This window comes from Natator depressus, chromosome 7 (genome assembly GCF_965152275.1).
Source record: "Natator depressus isolate rNatDep1 chromosome 7, rNatDep2.hap1, whole genome shotgun sequence".
Taxonomy (NCBI): domain Eukaryota; kingdom Metazoa; phylum Chordata; order Testudines; family Cheloniidae; genus Natator; species Natator depressus.
This window is the reverse complement of record NC_134240.1, coordinates 7252702-7273130: the sequence shown is the minus strand read 5'-3', so window position 1 is coordinate 7273130 and position 20429 is coordinate 7252702. Positions and strand designations below refer to the sequence as shown.

At 43.7% G+C, this 20429-nt stretch overlaps 1 protein-coding gene across 1 annotated transcript in view; it reads right to left on the bottom strand.

The window, feature by feature from the left end:
• The window catches only part of SLC25A26 (solute carrier family 25 member 26), a 145865-nt gene that overhangs the window by 7581 nt on the left and 117855 nt on the right, over positions 1–20429 (bottom strand). Inside the window, exons 7-9 of the mRNA XM_074957437.1 lie at positions 17691–17760; positions 5764–5828; positions 4077–4150 (exon numbers count right to left, since the gene is read on the bottom strand). Coding sequence (XP_074813538.1) covers positions 4077–4150; positions 5764–5828; positions 17691–17760 — 209 coding nt within the window. The remainder of the gene's footprint in view (positions 1–4076; positions 4151–5763; positions 5829–17690; positions 17761–20429) is intronic.

The following is a 20429-nucleotide window of genomic DNA, read 5'->3' as shown; positions in this document are numbered from 1 at the left end:
CACAGCCGCCCACCTGCACCTTGCACCTACAATAACCAGGACAGGGTCAAAGGAGCGAGGGAGTGGAGCGGAGCCGAGCCGTGACACAGGAGCTGCAGAGGGCACCCTGCCCTACCACTCCTTCCCTCGCAACTATCCAAACTCCCTCTTAGCCGAATACAATCTGCATCCCTAGGATCACCGGGAGTACCCTGTCTGATTTCCAAAGCGAATCATCACCAGCTGTACTTTATAATGCCTATATGCTCTGGGTGTGTTCTCTGATCCCATGCAGCCTGCCACCCCCAAATTACAGTACCTAATGCTTCTATTGTTCAAATTCCAATTCTCATATTTTCCATTTTGAATGCAACTCTTCCCCAGTGTTTTTCCAAGCCCTGGAATATTTATTCCCAAAGGCTTGGCTCCTAAAGTCCGGCAGAACCTTGAGGCACTATTTTGGACAGGGATCCTTCTTGCAATATGAAACAAATCCCCATTTCAATAGAAAATACCAGAGGCCGCTGCTTAAAGTAACCCACTGGACAAGCCCCTTTAGTCAGCACTACAGGTTAGATCTTTTTGCATTTCTGAAAGCAGAGAATCCTTAAAGGCTGATGTCTATTCTCTATTAACATTTGGGATCCCAGTATTGAAGAGTAGTGCGGTGAGGGCCCAACGCTGGAAGGAGACTGCAATGGGTGCAATAGCGTGTGTGCACGTGCACCTATTGGGAAACTTCACTTGGCAGTCAAAATAGGGAGCTATGACCCCTGGCTTGTGGCCCCTACTGTGCGACCATCTAGGAATGCAAGCTCAGGTGACTCCTTCCACTTCACTCTTCCTATGGGGAAAACAACACTTGCTAATCTCCTAGCTGGGTTGTAAGGTGTCATCAATGGCTGTAAAGTGCGACAAGCTCCTTGGAGAAAAGGTGGCGGAAAAGTGCAAGGCGTACGTACAAAAGTCTGCCCTAGTGTGTGCAGCTCAGAAATTGCTCACCTAAACTCCCATTTGCAAGTGCAAATAACTGTGGATACGTGCACATTGTTCCTTTAATCTCACCCTTATTCTAGCCATTGAGAAATATCCATTAATGCAGGCCTCTCTTTCTCTGTCTCTCTCTCTTTTGGACAGAAAAGGATGTGAATTTGTTGGCATGAAGCACATGGATTTACTAGGTGCAAACAGGAACTATGCCCTGCACTCTGGTTTTAATAATGTGGCAAAAGGCAATGCATCTCTCTGCCCCAAAATTCCTTCTCTTCAAATCTGAGATTTAGTAGAGAAGCCATATATTATTTCACATTGCTGCCAGCCAAAAAGTCCAACGCTTTTATTGGTTTTGATTAATACATTTATAATTGGCAGCAGGCACAGCAGTCTCTGCATTTATTTTTCCCAAGGCTTTCTTCCTTCTCCTCGCAGCTGACACAGTTTGGCCACTTTTGCATTTTTCTGTTCTCAGGATTGCTTATTATTTTGATTTCTATTGGGTGGGCAGCGAGCGTTCGGGAGGGTTGGATCACCCTTCGGTTCTGTCGGCGGGCAGCGAGCGCTCGGGAGGGCTGGATCGCCCTTTGGTTCTGTTGGGCGGGCAGCGAGCGCTCGGGAGGGCTGGATCGCCCTTTGGTTCTGTCAGGCGGGCAGCGAGCGTTCAGGAGGGCTGGATCGCCCTTTGGTTCTGTTGCATCAGTGGCACAATCTGACGACAGAGTTTGGTTTCTGGTTGTCTAAATGGGCACTTGTGAAACAGGCTTGAAAGAACACAAATTATGTGCAACAGAAAAGGGGGGGAGGGGAGATTTAGACATCGAATAGGAGTTGGGTGCTTAACTGCTATTTGTCCCTTTGAAAATAGATCCCATGGTCCTCTAAGCATACACAGTGCATGGAACCAGCCCACAGACAGGGGACCTTGAAGTGCTAGCTCAATGCATTCTGAGACAATACAAAACCAACAGTCTGGTGTGGGCATAATGGCTGGAATGCTGCCTGGAATAAGTGTCCAGGAACTTCCTGAAATTTGTTTTGAATTATTTTCCAAATGTGTCAAAAGAATATTGAACTTTACTTGTTGTGTGACCAGAGATCAGGTGTTAAGGAAAATTATCTGTAACTAGACTAGAGAGAATACATCCAGGGCTGCGCGCACACAGCACTGGCTATCGAGTTGATTTCTAAACCCTAAAGCAGCGAAGAGTAGCACTGGCATACAGGCTGATTTAGAAAGGCATGAGAAACAAAGCTAGAGATTTGCGTAATGAGTCTTATTGTGGAAGGGGAAAAAACAGCAACACCTACGGCACCAACCGGACCTGCATTTGTCCCCAATGTCTAGTTAATGCTCCATGGGGATTTTGCGCATGTCACTCCAGTAACTACAGACTTAATTAGCTCATAGCCTATATGTATGACAAGAATCCCAGAGGCACAATAACACAACACCCAGTGGGTGCAGGCAGAATCTAGGATTTAGGGTTCCAAAACCACAGGCCTCTCGCACATGGACTACATTAGCTATAATTATTTTAGGACTTGTATTCTGTGTAGGCTACAGCTAGCCATTACTGAACGACTCACTGATTCTCCCACACAAAGAGCACAGCCCAATAGGAACTGACCAGGTATCCATGCAAATCAATACTAATTTACGAGCCTGTGGCATCTTTTGTCCAAGGATCTCAAAACGCTTTACAAACACTAACGAATGCGTCCTCACAACTCCACCGTACGGCCAGGAAGCATTGTTCCCATTCTTACAGATGGCTAAAGTGAGGCCCAAGGAGGCTAGGTGACTCACGCAGCATCACACAAGTGCCTTCCAAAGCTGAGTGGAAACCCAAGGCCTTCTGCCTTGGGCCTTGTATACTAAACCATGATGCGTTCTTATGAGCTAAACATGTCCTGCTGCCACATTGTTGCAACTGATATTCTTGCCTATTTGGTGGCTAATTATTTCGGGAGACAGAGTTGTGCAGAAGGCTGCACACTCCTGAGCTGATCAGACTGATGCTTTGAGCTCTATTGCTATTCAGATTTTTTTTTAAAAAAATATGGATTTTTACTCGGGAAATCCAAGTGGGTGTTTTGTTATTCTTCGATGCATAATATTTAATCATGCATGTTAGAGTCAGGAAATGCTGCTACCATACACATAATTACACGCACATTACATATGTAATTAATGTTATCCAATGAAAATGCTCTGCCAGGGATGTCCTATGTCACCTCAGGCAAGTCCCACATCCTCTCTCTGATAACCTGTTTCCCCATTGATACTATTTGCCTAAGTGACAGGGTCCTGTGAGGCTTAACCTATTCATGTCTGGGACGCCTGAGCGATTCACAGAGAGAGGCAAGAGAGGACTGAAGGGTTAGCCCACCAGGGATGTCCTCATTCTATGAAACCTGAGCAAGGCAGGAGAAAGGAAGAACAAGCTGTAGGGTGCACATTTCAAAGCCGCTTCCCTCAGTTTTCCTGCCCTCTGTATTTCAGCACATTTAAGCATTTTTCTGGGGCTCTGAGCCTGTTTCCTGCTGGGTGTTGCTGTGTGGATGGACTGGGAGTTGCTGATTTATAACCTTACACAGCGCCACACGGTGACTGAAATGCAGAATTGCAGCACCCCATGGAGAGGAAGGGAAACACCTGCAAATCCCTGCTTCAGTTTCTTTGCTTTTAGCTTCCTCTGCTTTCTTGTCTGACCTCTAGGGACGGATGGTGTTGGTGTCCCCTCCTCCCGCTATGCTTCCTGCTGGGGAAAGAGGGCAAAAAGGGGCAGAGGTGACACACAGGGAAAGTTCCTGGGTAACTGTGGAAAGCTGGAGGAGGAGGATTGGCTGGCGCTGTAGGGAGGTGCCTGCACCAGGCTGGCCTGGCTCTCAGGAAGGGGTAACGATTATTATTGGTTAATATTTGTAATGCAGTAGCTCCTAGAGGCTCCGTTGTGTTAGGTGCTGTGCACACACGTACCTGAATGACTGCTACTTGGCCTTGTGAACGGCAAGCCAATTCATATTTTTTTACAGCGCATTAAGCGCACACACACACACTTATCTGTCTCATAGATAGTCTCTCACAAGAGAGTCCTTACCCAGGTAGCCCTTGTGACCTCCAGACACTGTGCAGGGCAGAGAATACGTTCCCACTGGCATTGCTGGAACCAGCCTGTATCACAAGAACAGAGAGACCATAATTCAATCAATCACCAGTTGGATTCAGTTATTTATCAAGCTACCTATCCATGTACACTGCGAAACAGAGCAATGGTATTGTCTAGTGGCCCTCATCAAGATCATGGCCCCACTGTGCTAGGCACTGTACGGACACATACTGAGAGACAATCCCTGCCCCAAAGACAATCTAAACAGACAGCACAGACAAAGGAGAAACTGAGGCACAGAGGTGAGACAACTGTCCCAAGGCCCCATAGCATGTCAGTGGCAGGGCTGGGAATAGAACCCAGGTGTCTGGAATCCCAGTCGAGTGGACTCCACTGCCTCTCCTGCACCTAATACATGAATCAGACTTTAACACAAATACTTTGGCTAACTTGCATGGTTGCCATGTCATCATTTCAAAGCCCATAAGACGCTTGCCTGGGAGTTTAGTTTAATAATATATACTCGAGACAATCATTCAGAAAACCTGAGAAAGGCACTGCAGGGCAAACAGTACGGTTACAGGTCATTAAATGACACCTATGGCTCAGCCAACGTAAAATGCTTAATACAAAATGACACAGTTTGGCACCTTCCATCAGAGAGCCTCAACTTACCTCTAAGAGGCGAGTGAGTCCCGCCATTCCTTTACAGAGGGGGAAATGCAAACGTAGGGGCAGAGTTCTGAACAAAACCCAGCTCTAACCAACATGCTCTAACCAACAGGCCATGCGCCCTCCCTGTGATACATCTGCTGAATGAGGCTGTACTATGTACGAACACACACGCACACAAAGATGCGGAGCACACTCTTTACATAATGTGGTGTGTGTCTATAACGCAGCACCAGTCATCAGATGAGGTGCAAATGACCAGTGAGAAATAGCTGATTAATCTACTCAGGGACTTGGCTGGTGGAGAGAACTGACCCATATGGGATAACTCTGACTCCATCAGTGCAGCTCCTTAAAGGATAACAATATATCCCAACAGTGTGTACCAGCCGCTTGCATTTTAACCATCCCATAATCTAGACCTGCTCGGGGCTAGGCGAGATGACACGCTCATTACAACAACAGAGGCACACCGACATTAGCACTCCTGCTTTTGCCATCACTGGCAGAGTTGCAGCAATGGTTTGAAATTCTAGGACAGAAAGTCTGGTGTCAAGCCTGCCTATGGAGAATAATGCAAACAATCCCCTGTTGTTTTAAAAACCTCACAGAGGAATTAGTTCCTGCCTGGATTTTTCATTTAGGGAGTTTGACCCTATAAAGAATTTGTCATTAAGACTTCTGCATTAACCACTGGCAGTCTAGATTTCAGCATATCCCCAGGACAACCCAGCACAAAGCAGAGTGACGTCTTAGACTGTTCCTTTGGGAGACATGAGGCGGGAGGTGAAAGAACAAGAACAGTAATTACAGGACAAAGTAAAGCAACACTGTTTTTATCCATCCATGTAACGCACATTCACATCAATTCCTGGCTTAAAGTACAAGAGCAGAAGTCATTAGTGATAGGTGCAGTGCTACATTTCATTTTGTTGCTACCATGCCAAAGTTTTGGCACTGCAGCCCATGCACCTGTCCATTTGCTCAGCGTTCTTCCATTTCTTACCTCTGCCAACATAATTCTTGTCTTTGCTACGTCTAGAGGTGTGGTGATTACAGCTGCAAATCCACCTGAGCATATTAAAATACCAAACACAAGTGAGACATTGTTTGCTGAACATGTATGCCACCCCATTGACAATTCCCACAGCCTGGGCCAAAACCATTTAATTATTAATGCTTACAGCGTGGTCCTCGGTTCAAAATCTGGGTATGTTTGCAGTATCTGTAGATAGAGTTTATTATTTTGCATCTACAGAAAAATCATTATTTAGTATTATTTTTATTATTATTGTTATTTTTACTCTATTATGCTAGCACCCAGGAACCCTGACACTTGGGTTCCCTTGTGCAAGGCGCTGTACATATATATAGTAAGAGACAGTCCCTGACCCAAAGAGCTGATAAGATAAGAAACCAGTTTCCATTTTAAACACTTATATATTGTAAAGCAAATTAAATTGCTCACTCATGCACACAGAAAGGAAATAAGCACAGCATATTTTTCCCTGTCTTTTGAGAGTGAACTTCTGACCAGACAGAGAAACTATACTAGATAGGTAGATATATTATTATTATTGATTTGTCTTACGGTGGCACCTAAGAGCCCCAGCCATGGGTTAGGACTTAATTGTGCTGGGTGCTGGGCAGACTTAGGTAAAGTAGTATGGATGAAAAGGTGCTACGCCCCATAAATAGGCAAATGTGGTCATTAATGATGTCCACAAGACACTCAATCTGAATCTCCATATTCAGGGAGATTGGATCTGGAATTATGGTTACGGTGTTAAAGGAAGCAGGTGTCTTGCAGTGGTTGGATGGGCCCTGCTGATAATACAGTAGAACCTCAGAGTTACGAACAGATCAGTCAACCACACACCTCATTTGGAACCAGAAGGACACAACCAGGCAGCAGCGGAGACCAAAAAATTAAAATAAAAAGCAAATTCAGCACAGTACAGCGTTAAATGTAAACTACTAAAAAAATAAAGGAAGAGCAGCATTTTTATTCTGCGTAGTGAAGTTTCAAAGCTCTATTAAGTCAGTGTTCAGCTGTAACCTTTCGAAAGAACAACCAGAACGTCTGGTTCAGAGTTATGAACATTTCAGAGGCACAAACAACCCTCATTCCCCAAGCGTTCATAACTCTGAGGTTCCCTGTAAGCTCTCTTACAATACAGGCAAATGCTATTTCAGAAAGAAACAAAATGGAGTATCCCAACATCTGACAGCCCAATCTGTTTGTTGCTAGGGGGACTCTGCAAAGTGATCCATCATCCAAGCTCTCCCAACTCCCCTCCCTTCCAGGTTAAATATTTTTCCACTACAGAGCGTTTTCTTCTTCTGGCTCCCCTGCCTCCCCCCTCCAGCACCATCGTGACAAGCACACTCTTCTTTCAATGCATTTTCCCTCTTCCCTGTCCTCGCCACTCTCAGAGCACATTACTTTCACTCAGAAGGGCTGGCCCAGCTGTGACTTCCTTGATAATAATGCATCCGATGAAGTGAGCTGTAGCTCACGAAAGCTTATGCTCAAATAAATTTGTTAGTCTCTAAGGTGCCACAAGTGCTCCTTTTCTTTTTGGTAATAGTCAGTCATCAAGGATTGTGCAGGGACAATGCAACCGGTTTGCTCTGCCCTCCAAAGAGACAACCAGCCTCTAGCAAACTAAGATCCCAGTTCTGATGTCGCTTACATTGGTGTAAATCAGCAGTAATTCCACTGAAGTCAAGGGAGCGACATCATGCTAAAGCTACGCAATTGTAGAATTGGATCCTAAAGAACAGACAGGGCCTATCAGCCCTCCCCCACCCCTTCTCTCTCTCTCTCTCTCTCTCACACACACAATTTTAATTCAGCGAGTACAGCCTCTGCCTCTTTCACTATCCCGGGTCTATTCTATTCTGTTCTCTATAGGTTCTTATACTACCCTCATTCGCGTATGAGCCTCTTCCAATCCCGCTAAGCAACCCCTCCAACCATTCTCTTTATTGCCCCACTCTAAATTTAACTCTGATCTCTCACTCTTTCTCCCCAGCCACAATATGTGAACTCAAAAGGAGGAGCTCAAAGCTAGAGATGCACCAAAATAAATATTTACTTTTCGTTAACAGTGCAACATTAAGGACAGAAGGGAAGGAAAAGAAAAGAAAAGAAAAGAACAATCTTATTCTCTGGGGTTTGTATAAACCCAGTGCATGGAATAGAGAGAAACTGATCTCAGAGGGGTAGCCATGTTAGTCTGTATCAGCAAAAACAATGAGGAGTCCTTGTGGTACCTTATTGATCTTATTTCTCTGGGGGGGGGGGGGGAGGGCCCGCAGAACGGGACCTCTTTACATCTGTAAGCTATTGCAAATTTATCCTCTGGCTGGTGTTTTAACTCTGCTCTCTCTTTCTCTCTTCTTCTGAGTTTTCCAATATCAACATCATTCTTCATGTAAAAAGAAGGCCAACTGGCTCTTTGAGTAGCTTTCTATATCAATTGAATGGGAGAAACTTCATATGGCTCATAACGCAACATTCAGTGACAATTAGGTATTTGTTGTCTGGTATGTGTACGGGCAAGCCCATGGTTCTCAAACTGATCAGGGAACTTCAAGCAATAAGTGGATTAAGGTGATCAGCTTCTCCTCACAGTAGGTTGGTTGATCAGTTTTGCTTTGGAGGGGGCTATGCCCCTGTAAGTCACAGAAAAAGGGATTACATTCAGGAATCCAATATGAAGACCTTAAGCAAATTAGACTATGTGCCAGCCCATTCTTGCTCCATATTAACTTAAGGTCAGACTTCTTTTCCATTCTAAGCCAGTTCTGGACTAAATGACCAACTGGCCTTGAGAGAACAATTTGGTTAGAACCTTTCGTGCTGATGTCAGTGCTGTCCTTTTAAAGTAGCTAAAATAATACTCATAAACACTTCCAAATTAACAAGGCCGGAAACTGAAGTCTTTCCTTTACCCACAGAACAGGATTAGTGTAAAATTGTGAAACACAGGGATTTTAGTCCTGCTTGAAGCGCAAATCTCAGGACAGACTATGGAATCATTACCAGCGTCTCCATAATGTTAAATTATTTTTCTCAACTGAGCCTGGCAGTTTCTTAAAGCGTTCTTAGTCCTAACAAAGTTTCTCATTGGCAGTGGTATAAATCTAGGCTGCTACAGCGCCTGGCTTGCGTACAATTTACTCTCGGATACAATGTCTCCAAACGTTCTTATCCAGTGTTTTAATCTAGGCTGAGTAGTTCTCCATTTTCCCAAATGTCTGTTTGGATCTTTTTGGCTTTTTTGCCATTAGCATGTCAATTTCTTCCTTTTCCCTCACCAGGAAGTATTTCTTACAGATCTAAGAATTGATTTAGAATGATGACAGCACCAATAATAATGTGCGTCGTGAACACGACATACAGCAACGGAACAGCTAAATTAAATGCACACTTGCATATGCTTGACTAGATCTAAAATTTATAGCTGGCCGTGATGGGAGCCATGTTTTATATAAGGCAATGGGTGTGACAAAATCAATTTGCCCCGCCTTTACTCTAACAATTATCTTTGGCATTTTGGAATAAGCTCATAAGGTTTATTACTTTCCAAGAACAGTTTCACTGACAGGCTACAGCTAATAAGGTAATGGTCCCATTTGCATTACAACTATAACTGTGTCAGGGGACTTGGTTCCTACCTGGTTGTCCCCTAACCTGGTTTATAAATGGAAGGAAGTTGTAGCGTAGACAGGACCTGACCATTTCAAAGAAGCGCATTTGAAACTGGACTGTCCAAAGCTCCTGGGTTGCAGTAAGGTCCTGGCTGCACCATCACCTTTAAACACTTTGTAACCAGATCAGGCACAACCATGCTGTTACTGGGTCCCCTGACTCATTTATAGTTGCGGTGTAGAGGGGGGCTGGAGTCTTTGCTTAGCTCGTTAGCATCTAGATTCACCTACAGAGAATGTACACCGACACTGAACACAAAGAGAAGGCTGCTCGCTCATTAATATTTCCAACACAGTGATAAGTAAATCTAACACTGTGAACATGCTTTACATGCTCGCTGAGAACAAATTTCTGCTTCCTGTATCATGTAAAGTTACAGTGACTGCTGTACATTAGGATCATTTGCATACATGCTGTACACACACTAATGTCGAATGACTGGCCTAAACCAAACCCAAAGCTTGCAATCCTCTCTGCAATTCATTTCTCAATGGCAAATATTCCTAAACAGTGGGTGATATTTTCACACCCCCTGGGTTAAGTAAAAGCATTATGGTTAAAAAGGTTAAACATACCCAGGGTTTTTTTTTAGTCTTGAGAAAAGAAGACTGAGGAGGAAATTGATAAGTCTTCCAATATGTTAAGAGCTGTTATGAAGAGGATGGTGATCAACTGTTCTCCAGGTCCACTGAAGGTAGGACAAGAAGTAACCAGCTTAATCTGCAGCCAGGGAGATGTAGGTTAACGATTAGGAAAAACTTTCTAACTATAAGGGTGGTTAAGCTCTGAAATAGGGAGGTTTCCACGGCACTTTGTGGAATCTCCATCACTGGAGGTTTTTAAGAACATCTTAGGTAAATACCTGCCAGGGGTGATCTAGGTACATTTGGCCCTGTCTCAGGGGAAGGGGCTGGATGAGATGACCTCTCGAGGTCCCTTCCAGCCCGACAGATTTCTAGGATTCCATAATTTCTACAGAGGGAGGTGATTTTCTTTTGTTTAGCAAACATAGAGGCAGGAAACCCCAAAATCCTTGAAACTCCCGTAGGCTAGTCTCCCACTGGCGATTTACTGCCATTCCTCCTTCCCCGTGCAGACCAGATCTGGGAGGAAGCAGGACGGAGCAAATTACTGCATAGTACAGTCTGTGCTGTCTCAGGCCCCAGCATTAGGGAAGCAGAGGTAGGACCCGCGATAGCTCTAGGCCCTGCTGCTGCCGAACAGTGCATGCATGCGTTGCGGGTTCTGGCAGGCACTCCACAAAAACACATCCTGTGGATAGGACAGAGGGCAACTTGTTTTATGCTTCCCCTCCTCTCACCCTGCAAAATACCTGGAGGCAAGAGTGGGAGCAAACTATGCCCCAAGACACCAGCACGTAGAGTGCAGAGAAGATCCTTGGGCCTGCATTGGAGAGAGAGAGGCCAGCATAAAGGACTCCTGGAATCAAGAGAAAAAGTCCCCAAAGTTCACCAGAAAGTCTGCTAGCCCCTTCAACAAACCAGGATCCAACCAGGCACCCAGTTCTTCATTTTTCACATAGCTGCAGGTGACACCACTGTAACCACCAGGTGCTTCTAAGGACATTATTGGCTAAATTAATTCCTAAATCCCAGATCAGCCCTGTGGGTTAAGCACATGCTTCCTCTGGGCTTAGGTGCAGCATGGACCTTTCATAGATTCACAGGGCTTAAGACCACAAAGGACCATTATGTCACCTACTCTGACCTCCTGTATATCACAGGCCATTAACATTTCACTCAGTCACCCCTGTAGTGAGCCCAGTAACTTGTGCTTGACTAACGCATGTCTTCTAGAAAGGCAGGCAGTCTGGATTTGAAGACATCAAGAGATGAAGAATCTACTACTTTGCTAGAAGAGGCTAGATCTTGGGATTTTCTCCCTGTAAAGACACTTGGACACTGGAATCAAGTCACTTCTAAGATCTGGTCTTCACTACCAACTTATGTCTGGAAAATCCACACCTCTGAGCAAGGCAGCTATACCGACCTAACTCCCAGTGTAGGCAGCGCTATGGCTACTGTCCTGCTGCAGTGCTTTAAGTATAGACAAGCCCTTAGCCTTCTTTTGGGTAAGCTAAACAGACAGAGCTCTTTAAGTCTCTTGCTGTACAGCATTTTCTCCAGCCCTTAAATCATCTTTGATGGCTCTATTTGGCCCCCTCTCTGATTTTTCAACCCCCTTTCTCAAATGTGAACACCAGAGCTGTACACGCTGTCTAGGACTGTTCTCACTAATGCCATGTATAAAGGTAAAAAGCAACTCCCTGCTCCAACTCACTCGTCCCCTGTCTATACGCCCACAAGTCGCATGAGCCCCTTTTACTGCAGCATCTGACAGGGAGCTCATGCTCAGTTGTTTGTTCACTATGGCTCCTAAATCCTTTTTACAGTCACCTCTTTGCAGGACACAGACTCCCTTCTGTACGTGTGGCCTGCATTCCTTGCTCCTGGATGGATAGCTTCGCATTTGGCTGTTTTAAATGCATTTTGGCTGAATAGACCCAGCTTGCCAAGTGATCCAGATCACTCTGCATGACTGCCCTGTCCGATTCACTTACAACTCTGCCAATCTTTGTGTCACCTGCTATTGAGCAGCAGTGGTTTTATATCAACTTCCACATCATTGATGAAAATGCTGAATAGCATCGGGCCTAGCACCTATCTGTGCAGAACCCCACTGGACACACCCACATTCAATGATAATTCCCCATTGACAACTACTTTTTGAGAGCTGTCAACCAGTTCTTAATCTACTCAGTGCATGCCTTATTGACAGTGTATAGTGCTACCAGAGTTCTTTGCAGACCGGTGACTCTCATGTACTGGTGAGCAGAGCCATATGGCCTATTAAAGGGAGAATCAAACCAGGACAGAATACAGGAACCTAGGGACAATTTGTCTGATCTGTAATGATTTAATCCATTTAGATTTGGAGATCTGAGTACCTGCAAAAGGAAGGTCTTGAAATCAGATTTCCTCACTGCCTTTTCTGGTTAAGGAGGCTCTCAGGCCCAGCGTGTAATCTTGTCAAAGTTAATTAGATCAAAAAGGAGAGGACAGCGACCTTCCACTTAACACGTAAAAAGACCTTGTCAGTGCTTCATGATTCACAAGACTCGCTCCTCCACTCTGTCGGTGACTGTGTCACTACAGTGTATCAATCATTCATGTGCAGCCCCACATATTTTTTTATGGCCTGGAGAAAGAGGGCATATTTAATCAGAGAATTTTTCCGCTGCATTGAAGTGACATTCCGGCTCTTTTGCAGACAGGAACTGCCATATTGGATTAGGTCAGTGACCCAGCTAGCCCAGCACCTACTCTCTGACAGTGGTCACTACCAGATACCGCCAGTTACAACGTTTGGACATAGGTCCCAGGTTGCAAGAAACCTGCTACTGGACTACGATAGAATAATCTGCCTACAGGAGAATCTTCGTCCTAACCCCCATCAGACCTGCCGTAGAACAGGAGGTTTAGAGTTTGTAGTTTATATTTTGAAAAATTTTACCTTCTCTGTTGTAACTATGCACATTCTCATTATCTATACCAGGCTACGTCTATGCTACCACTTACGGTGGCAAAACATATGTCGCTCAAGGGTGTGAATCTTGCACCTCCCTGAGCGACATAAATTATGCCAGCATAAGCGCTAGTGTGTACAGTGCTGTGTCAGCAGAAGAGTTCTCCCGCCACTCGTTGGGGGTGGTTTAATAATGTCGATGGGAGAGCTCTCTCCCGTCGGCATAGAGCGGCTACACGAGAGATCTTACAGAGGCGCAGCTGCATTGGTACACTAAGCTTTCTAGCGTCGACACAACCTAATTGTCCAGATTTTTCATTCCTACCAAGCTCTTGGCCTCTTGCAGCAGTGAGCGCCACAGGTTAAATTCTGTGGTATTTCTTTTGATCAGTTTTAGACTGGTTGGCCTTCCATTTAACTGAGCGTTCTCTTGTTCTTGTGATATGGGAAAGGGAAATAGGAGCCCTGATTTATTTATTTTATTAAGGTACTTCTAGAGCCCCATTAACATAGTATGTAAGGCTCAGACCTTCAGAGGCAGAAGAACAAGTGGATATAAACTGGCCATGAACACATTCAGGCTGGAAATCAGAAAAAGGGTTTCTAACCATCAGAGGGCTGAGGTTCTGGAACAGCCTCCTCATAAGAGGTGCGGGGCAAACAATTAATTTTAAGAGAGAGCTGGACAAATTTATGACTGCAGTTCTATGGTTGTGATGGTAGCAGGCAGGGCTCACTCCCAATTTACATCTAATGTTCCTAGAAGCTCATGGTTCAGGGTTTCAGTTGGCCACCTGCAGGGGCCAGGAAGGAGCCCCCAATGTAGTCGGGGTGGGGGGGAGGGAGGTTGGTCGGTCTCCTTCCTCAGAAGTATCAGAGATGGGAAACTGAACGGGCAGGCCTAGGGCACTGAGGTCTAACCATTAGTACTCTATCCTCCCTCTCTGCACTGTTCATTATTTTATATCGCTCTATCGTGTCCCCCTCATTCATTTCCTCTCCAAACAAAAGAATCTCTGTATTTTCAGGTTCTCTCAGATGGAAGCCTATAATTCTAATAATTTTCCATCACGCATCTCTACACCCCCTCCCCTTCTGTTTCTGCTTTATCTTCAGCAAGACAAGCTCACCAGAATGAAACAGTGGCCCAGGTGCCATGACAATAGCTTATAGTATTATTTTCCATCCTGTTGATTTTGCATCCTGACATTCTGGGGCAGACTCTGAATCCCACTCTGCTCCCTCTGTGCTATTCAAACAGCGACTTCCCTGGCATGTGCTAGTTCCTAGAAGGCATAGACACCTATGATGGCTCTTACACCACATTCCCTGCCGTTCTTATTATAGAACATGTGTTGGGGGTGGGGGGAGTTTGAGGTTTGACCTGAGTAGGTTGCACTCTGGCTTTCTTCACCTGACAGAAGGTCTGTTGGGATCCTTGCCAGATGGCACAAATTAGAGCAGCCCCCAGGCTTCTCTAACCATCATCTCTGGCCAAGGGACCAGAGAGGAAGAAGAAATTACATAAATCAAGACACGGCACCTATGGATTAGATTATTAACAGCTGGCAGAGAAAGAACTCAATGTCTCATTTAGATTTATGCTCATGGTTACTGCGTTTATATATATAAGTGCATTGATTGCATATGTGTAAAAATGTGCAGAAACAATAAGAAAGACAGTCAGGTCTCTCACAGATCTTTGACTTTAGTCACTGCAATTTCACAGGCGTTAATGGAACAGGTGTTTTGGATGGAATTCAATATACTGATGCTGTCTGTTTTCTCTCCACCAAACACTAAATTATGATCAAGCTAGAAAACATCCAACAATTTGTCTAGAACTAGAAGCCAAAAAAGGACTGTGTATTCAGCTTGTTTGCTTTATCACCAAGCCTGTTCTCCCGACCTCTAAAATGTTTGGTCAAATTTTGTGGTGGAGCAAAGAACACAAGGGAAGTACGAGTCCAACATGTTCTCTGTGTCTCAACACTATCATTGTGGTATTGGTAACATCACAATGATTATGGCTTAGTTGTTACTTGCATAAAAGCCTTTTTCTGCCTTTCCAGAGGTTATAATGTGGTGAATTACAATCACTCTAGTGCAATATATGCACATAGTTCTATTTATGGAGGGTTTGCATCTGTGGCTAGATTGGGTTTTCTCCCCCCTGACCTCCTCATAAAATAGATTAAGTTTACAAATTTACGCAGGCAGTTTATTCTGATATGTTTTAGCTGCAGAAACATTTACAGACTTCAGAAACAGGGAACTACTCGTTGTAGCAAAGGAGCAGACATTGGAGGCAATGTCTGATTAGATCAACATATGATGCCCTCCTATTACATGTCATGGGGAGAGGAGGTAAAAGAGTAAGGGCCTAATCCAAAAGCTAGTGAAGTCAGTGGAAAGACTCCTCTTAATCTCAATGAGTTTTGGAGCTGGTCTTAAAACAAGGGGATGTGTGAATATTGTTGGTGGGAAGGAAAAAGGAGAAAAGAGAGGAAAAACCAGGAAGGAGGAAAGAGGGGAATGGCAGAGTGTAAAAGAAGGAACGTTTTCCATCTGCTACAACATATCCAACAAACTTTAGACCCCAGCCCAGCAAAGAATAATGCACGTGCTTAACTTTATGCACTGTGCATAGCTCCACTGCGGTCAATGGCACTGAAACCCCCATGCGGAATGCTGACGGGACTCGATGGAAATGAAAAGTTAGTTCAAAACAGGGTGCCTCTGCAGAGCCAGTCCAGACGGTCAGACGCAAACCTGTGAGGTCCTGACTGACCACTGTGCAATGCTGAGTGTCCTGGACTCACATTTATGGCTTTGCCAATGAGTCCCAGGGGAAACTGGGCACACTTCACAGGACCAGGTCCTTGGACGTTTTTTTCTTTCACATGTGTTCACTAGGGGGTGAGCATAGGTCACCTAAAAGCCAGTAGGTGGTAACAATTCTAGTCACAACCACCCTGAGCAGAATCAAATGGACAAGGCAAGGAAGGGTGATTTTGTTGTTAAGGCACTGGACTGGGACTCAGAGGAGACCTGAATTCAATTCCTAGCTTTCCCAGAGACTTCCTGGGAGAAGTCCCTGGACAAATCACATGATTCCTCTGTGTCTCAGGGTTTGTCTACATGCAGTTTTTGCACTGATTTAACAATAGCAGTTTAGAAACAGATCTCATTAAATCAACACAACCCCTAGCATTAATCCAGGCCAAGAATTCTTCCGTCAACCTAGCTACATCTACATTAGAGGTTAGGTCGGCTTAAGTATGGTGCTGAGAGTGGTGAATTTTTCACACCCCTGAGCGATGTAGCTGGGTCGATCTAAATTTTCAGGCCTGAGTTATATTGATTCATTTTAAAGTTTTCATACTAGTACAATTGGTTTTGGACATAAACACTTTTATGTCAATATAACTGCATCCATGCAAGGGTTTTCACTGATTTAGCTAAATCAGTGTAAAATCTGAGTGTGGACCAGTTCTCAGATCCCAACCTGTAAAATGGGGATAATCAGACTTTGTCTGGTCTATTTCAGCTGTAAGCTATTCAGAGAAGGGACTGTCTCTTACTATGTATATCTACAGTGCCTAATACCAAACAGAAGGCTTGACTGGTGACTTGATCTCTATTGCAATATTACCAATAATAATACTTGGAGGTCAGAAACTTCATATCCAATTAGGTACATAAGAGATATTTAGATCCCTATTTTTTAATTATTTAAAGACAATCTAAAGGCCCTTTTCTGGTAAATCAGCAGATTACCAAAGCCAAAACTTATTTGTTATTCATCTCCAGCTTCAGAAACCCTATTATTGCTTTTAAACAGGATTTATTCCTTCATATATTCTGTTACCAATTTGGAATCTTAAACTGTATTTTACTTCCTTTGGGAAACGCTCTGGCCGTTCATCTCTTAACGACTAATCTGGTTTTTCTATTAAGACAGTTTGTTGTTTTTCTTCTCTGTAACTTGTCATATATATTGATGAGTCATTAATTAATTGACATTTTAAAAGTTATTTTAAACATCTACAGTAGGCAGAACGAGGCCAAGAGGCCTACTGAAGAATTCAATTAACTTTTGGCTTGTTTGGTAATAAATAGTGCGATATTGTATTCTGCCATTTGTTTTCCCTGTGCTAGCGTCTGGAGATTGCCCAGATGTTTTGTCCTGCCTCCAGGCTGTTGCAGTGCTATCCTCTGCTCTCCTGACTCTCCTTAATCTGTGCTGCTGTCAAAGCTGTCACATGAATGGTGAATCATGGCTTCTCCCTGCAATCACTTAAACCCCTGGAGAACAGCTTGGGGCAGACAGCTGCACAGACCCGCACCCAAGCAAAGCCTCTCCTCGTGGAGGATTTTACAAATCAACAACAAGATAATCTGGAAGCCTGACTGACAGGCCCCTGCTTTTTAAATAACAGAAATTTGTCAAAAACAAATTGGTTGTCTTTCAAGCAGACACCCTTTTCAGTGTTCTTTCCCCACGCCCGGTAAAGGACTTTCCTTCTTCCAAATAACAACTGGATCCATTTTCCTCTAAACAAACTAGAATTACAAAGGAATGTTGTTCTGCTATACTTAATAGATTTGCACATTTTTCCCTTTCTTCTTGAGCAGTTCCCAGTATAACATATAATCCTTTGCACCTGCAATAGCTCCACAGGTTGCCGACTGCCAAGAATCAACCACGTGACCCTGCTTCCACGACCAGAGATCCTGTGTTTAAAGAGAAAGGAAAATAAGAAGTTATTAAACATTTGAATCTACCCGATCCCCTGTGAGTTAAATCCAAAGATGGGAACTCAAGTGAAAAGCTATTTTTGCAGCATTTTTCAGTGATGTAATAAGTGATTTTTCCCAAGGAACTTTTGTACTCGAACAAGCAGATGGAGTGAGAAAGAACTGAAGAGGGTTTGAAGTAAATCACTTACAGGGAATCGCTAAGTATGTATTTAAGTCTGCAGCAATGCAGATTTGCAAATATTTAATGAATTTATTTTCTTTTTGGCAAATAAAACAATGCAAAGCAGAACACTAAAAAAAACCCATACAAAAACTGATAATCAGTTCTGCCTTTCCATCCCATATGTGCCTAACATCCCTGTTTGGGCGGGGGGTGGGGGGAAGGAGTCCTTAGCTTAATAAAATATTAACTATTCCCTCAAGCCACTCCAGGGCGTTTCTTTAAAAATCACTCCTGTTTTAATATATTTCAATGTAGGTGGGTCCCTGATTTTTTACCCAATGTGATTAGGGACTATGTGTTGTTCTCTTCCGCACATATCATGCGCCAATCCATTTATTTTAGATCATCATTTATACACACACAGATGAGATCACTGACATACATGGTGTTTTCCATGCAACGGGCGTTAAGAATCAAGTCAAACATACAATATGATCAGTGAAATTGCTATTAGCAAGCAAGATGGTGCAATGAACAGACTGTGAGGATGCCAGGCTGGCTGTTTATTATACCAAATAGGATCATTTCACTGGTCCCTTGCCCTCTCATCTTCAAACTCCCTGTTTATCTCCATCTTTTTGGTTTCCATTACAACTTGTTTGGGGCAGGGACTATACTTTTATTAGGTTCAAGTACGGTGCCTAACAGGATGGGGGCCTGATCTTAAACTCTTCTAGCTGCTGCCATCATAGAAATCAATAACATCACTTTACATTTGTAGCATTATTCCTCTTTTATACAAGAATACAGTTATGGATGTTCTTTAAAACCTTGCTACCTTTATGCCGCAAAGCCAAGATTCTCTTGTAAATAACCAGATAACCGCACTAGCCCAATCCCAGTGATACCAGTGTGGGGCTCCTGATTGGTTGTATGAGAACATCCCAGTATGGCCCTGGTCATTCTTCTGTCATTGGGTGACTCTGTATATAATGCTATCTATAGATTCTCCTTGGTAACTTGGTTGTTCTGTGTGATTGATGCTTATGTTCTATTTGTATGTGGCAAAATCAAACAACAAATAATGATGTTGATTGGTGTTTGTCATAGCTAAATAGTTTTGTCTCTGCTTTATTAAACAACTAAGGATCCGTCTCTCATACTAGCCATTCTTTTTCCTACTGATTTGGAGGGTGCTTTCCAGTATGGATTTCTAAACTGATAACATCCACAGCAGATGGCCAGTTTTCCTTCTTCAAAACAGTGGATTCATAATGCTCCAAAATCTTAGGATGCTCGTCATGATTAATGCACACAATTTGGACACATGCAGTTTTTCGTGCAATTCGTCCCTCCTGGAGAGCATGTCTAAGATGAAAGGTGGAATCTTCAAAAGGGACTTAGGTGCTTAAATCACATTTTCAATAGTGATGCAGGCTCCTAAGGGACAAAGTTACTTTTGAAAATGGGACACAGGAGTCTAAGTCACATTTGGACTTTTGCCATTTTCCCTCCATATCTTTATAACTTCATACGCTAAAACTTGGTATCCTGAAAAGTTCATGTTTGTTATTCAAAACACAGCAGACACCAGGATGATCGACTGCAGAATGAGCAGGGAAACGCAGGGCAGACTGCTAGGGTTCTGCCATAAGCCCGTGTCCTGAGCTTTTATGTGCAGCTAGAGAGTCTAGGTTACTTATGCTGTTTCTGTAAGGTCTTATTCAGTTCCTTTATGCAGTCTAAAGGAGGGTCCTGTGTGTGTTTATATAAATGTTAAATTATGAATTAATCCAGAGGTTCTCCCACATGCTGACATGCTGCATTTCTCTCAGAAAAGCTATTCTGGATGAAAAGCTGTGCTGAAAAGAACCCATCTGGCTCTGCAGTGGAGTTATGTAAAAACAAAGACCCAGCCAAGCAAGGCAAATGGTGATTAATTCCCATAGACTATGGTCATAATTGACAACCGGTATTTGCAAAGAACCAAACAGGGTGGAAAACTGTTTAGTGGGGCATAGCTAGGAACAGTTCAATGAAATTAGGCAAAAGCAGAATGGAGGCTGGATAACAGGAAGAAAATTCCCTAACAGCGAGGTCTATTAAACTGTGGAACAGTCTCCCTAGGAAAGTGAGGAAAGCCCTCTCATCTGAGTCATTTAAAAATAGACTGGAGAAGGCACTCAAGATCCTACTATAGGGAATAATCCTAAATTGGCAGGGACCAGCCAAGATGATCTAATGAATTTCCTTCCATCTCTGATTTCTGTGATTCACACAGAGTTCCAAACCCCCACACACGCAAAACAGAGAGAGATGGGGAATAAACACATCAATTCGAAGGGTGGGGAGACCAAAACGGGCAAGCGTCCTGGGCCAACCAGGCAAGTGACCATCTCTTTTTCTCTGGACTGTGTTTGTTCTAATTAAATGTATTTTTCAGACCAAGCTTACATTTTGAAGGTCCCACGTTTACTCC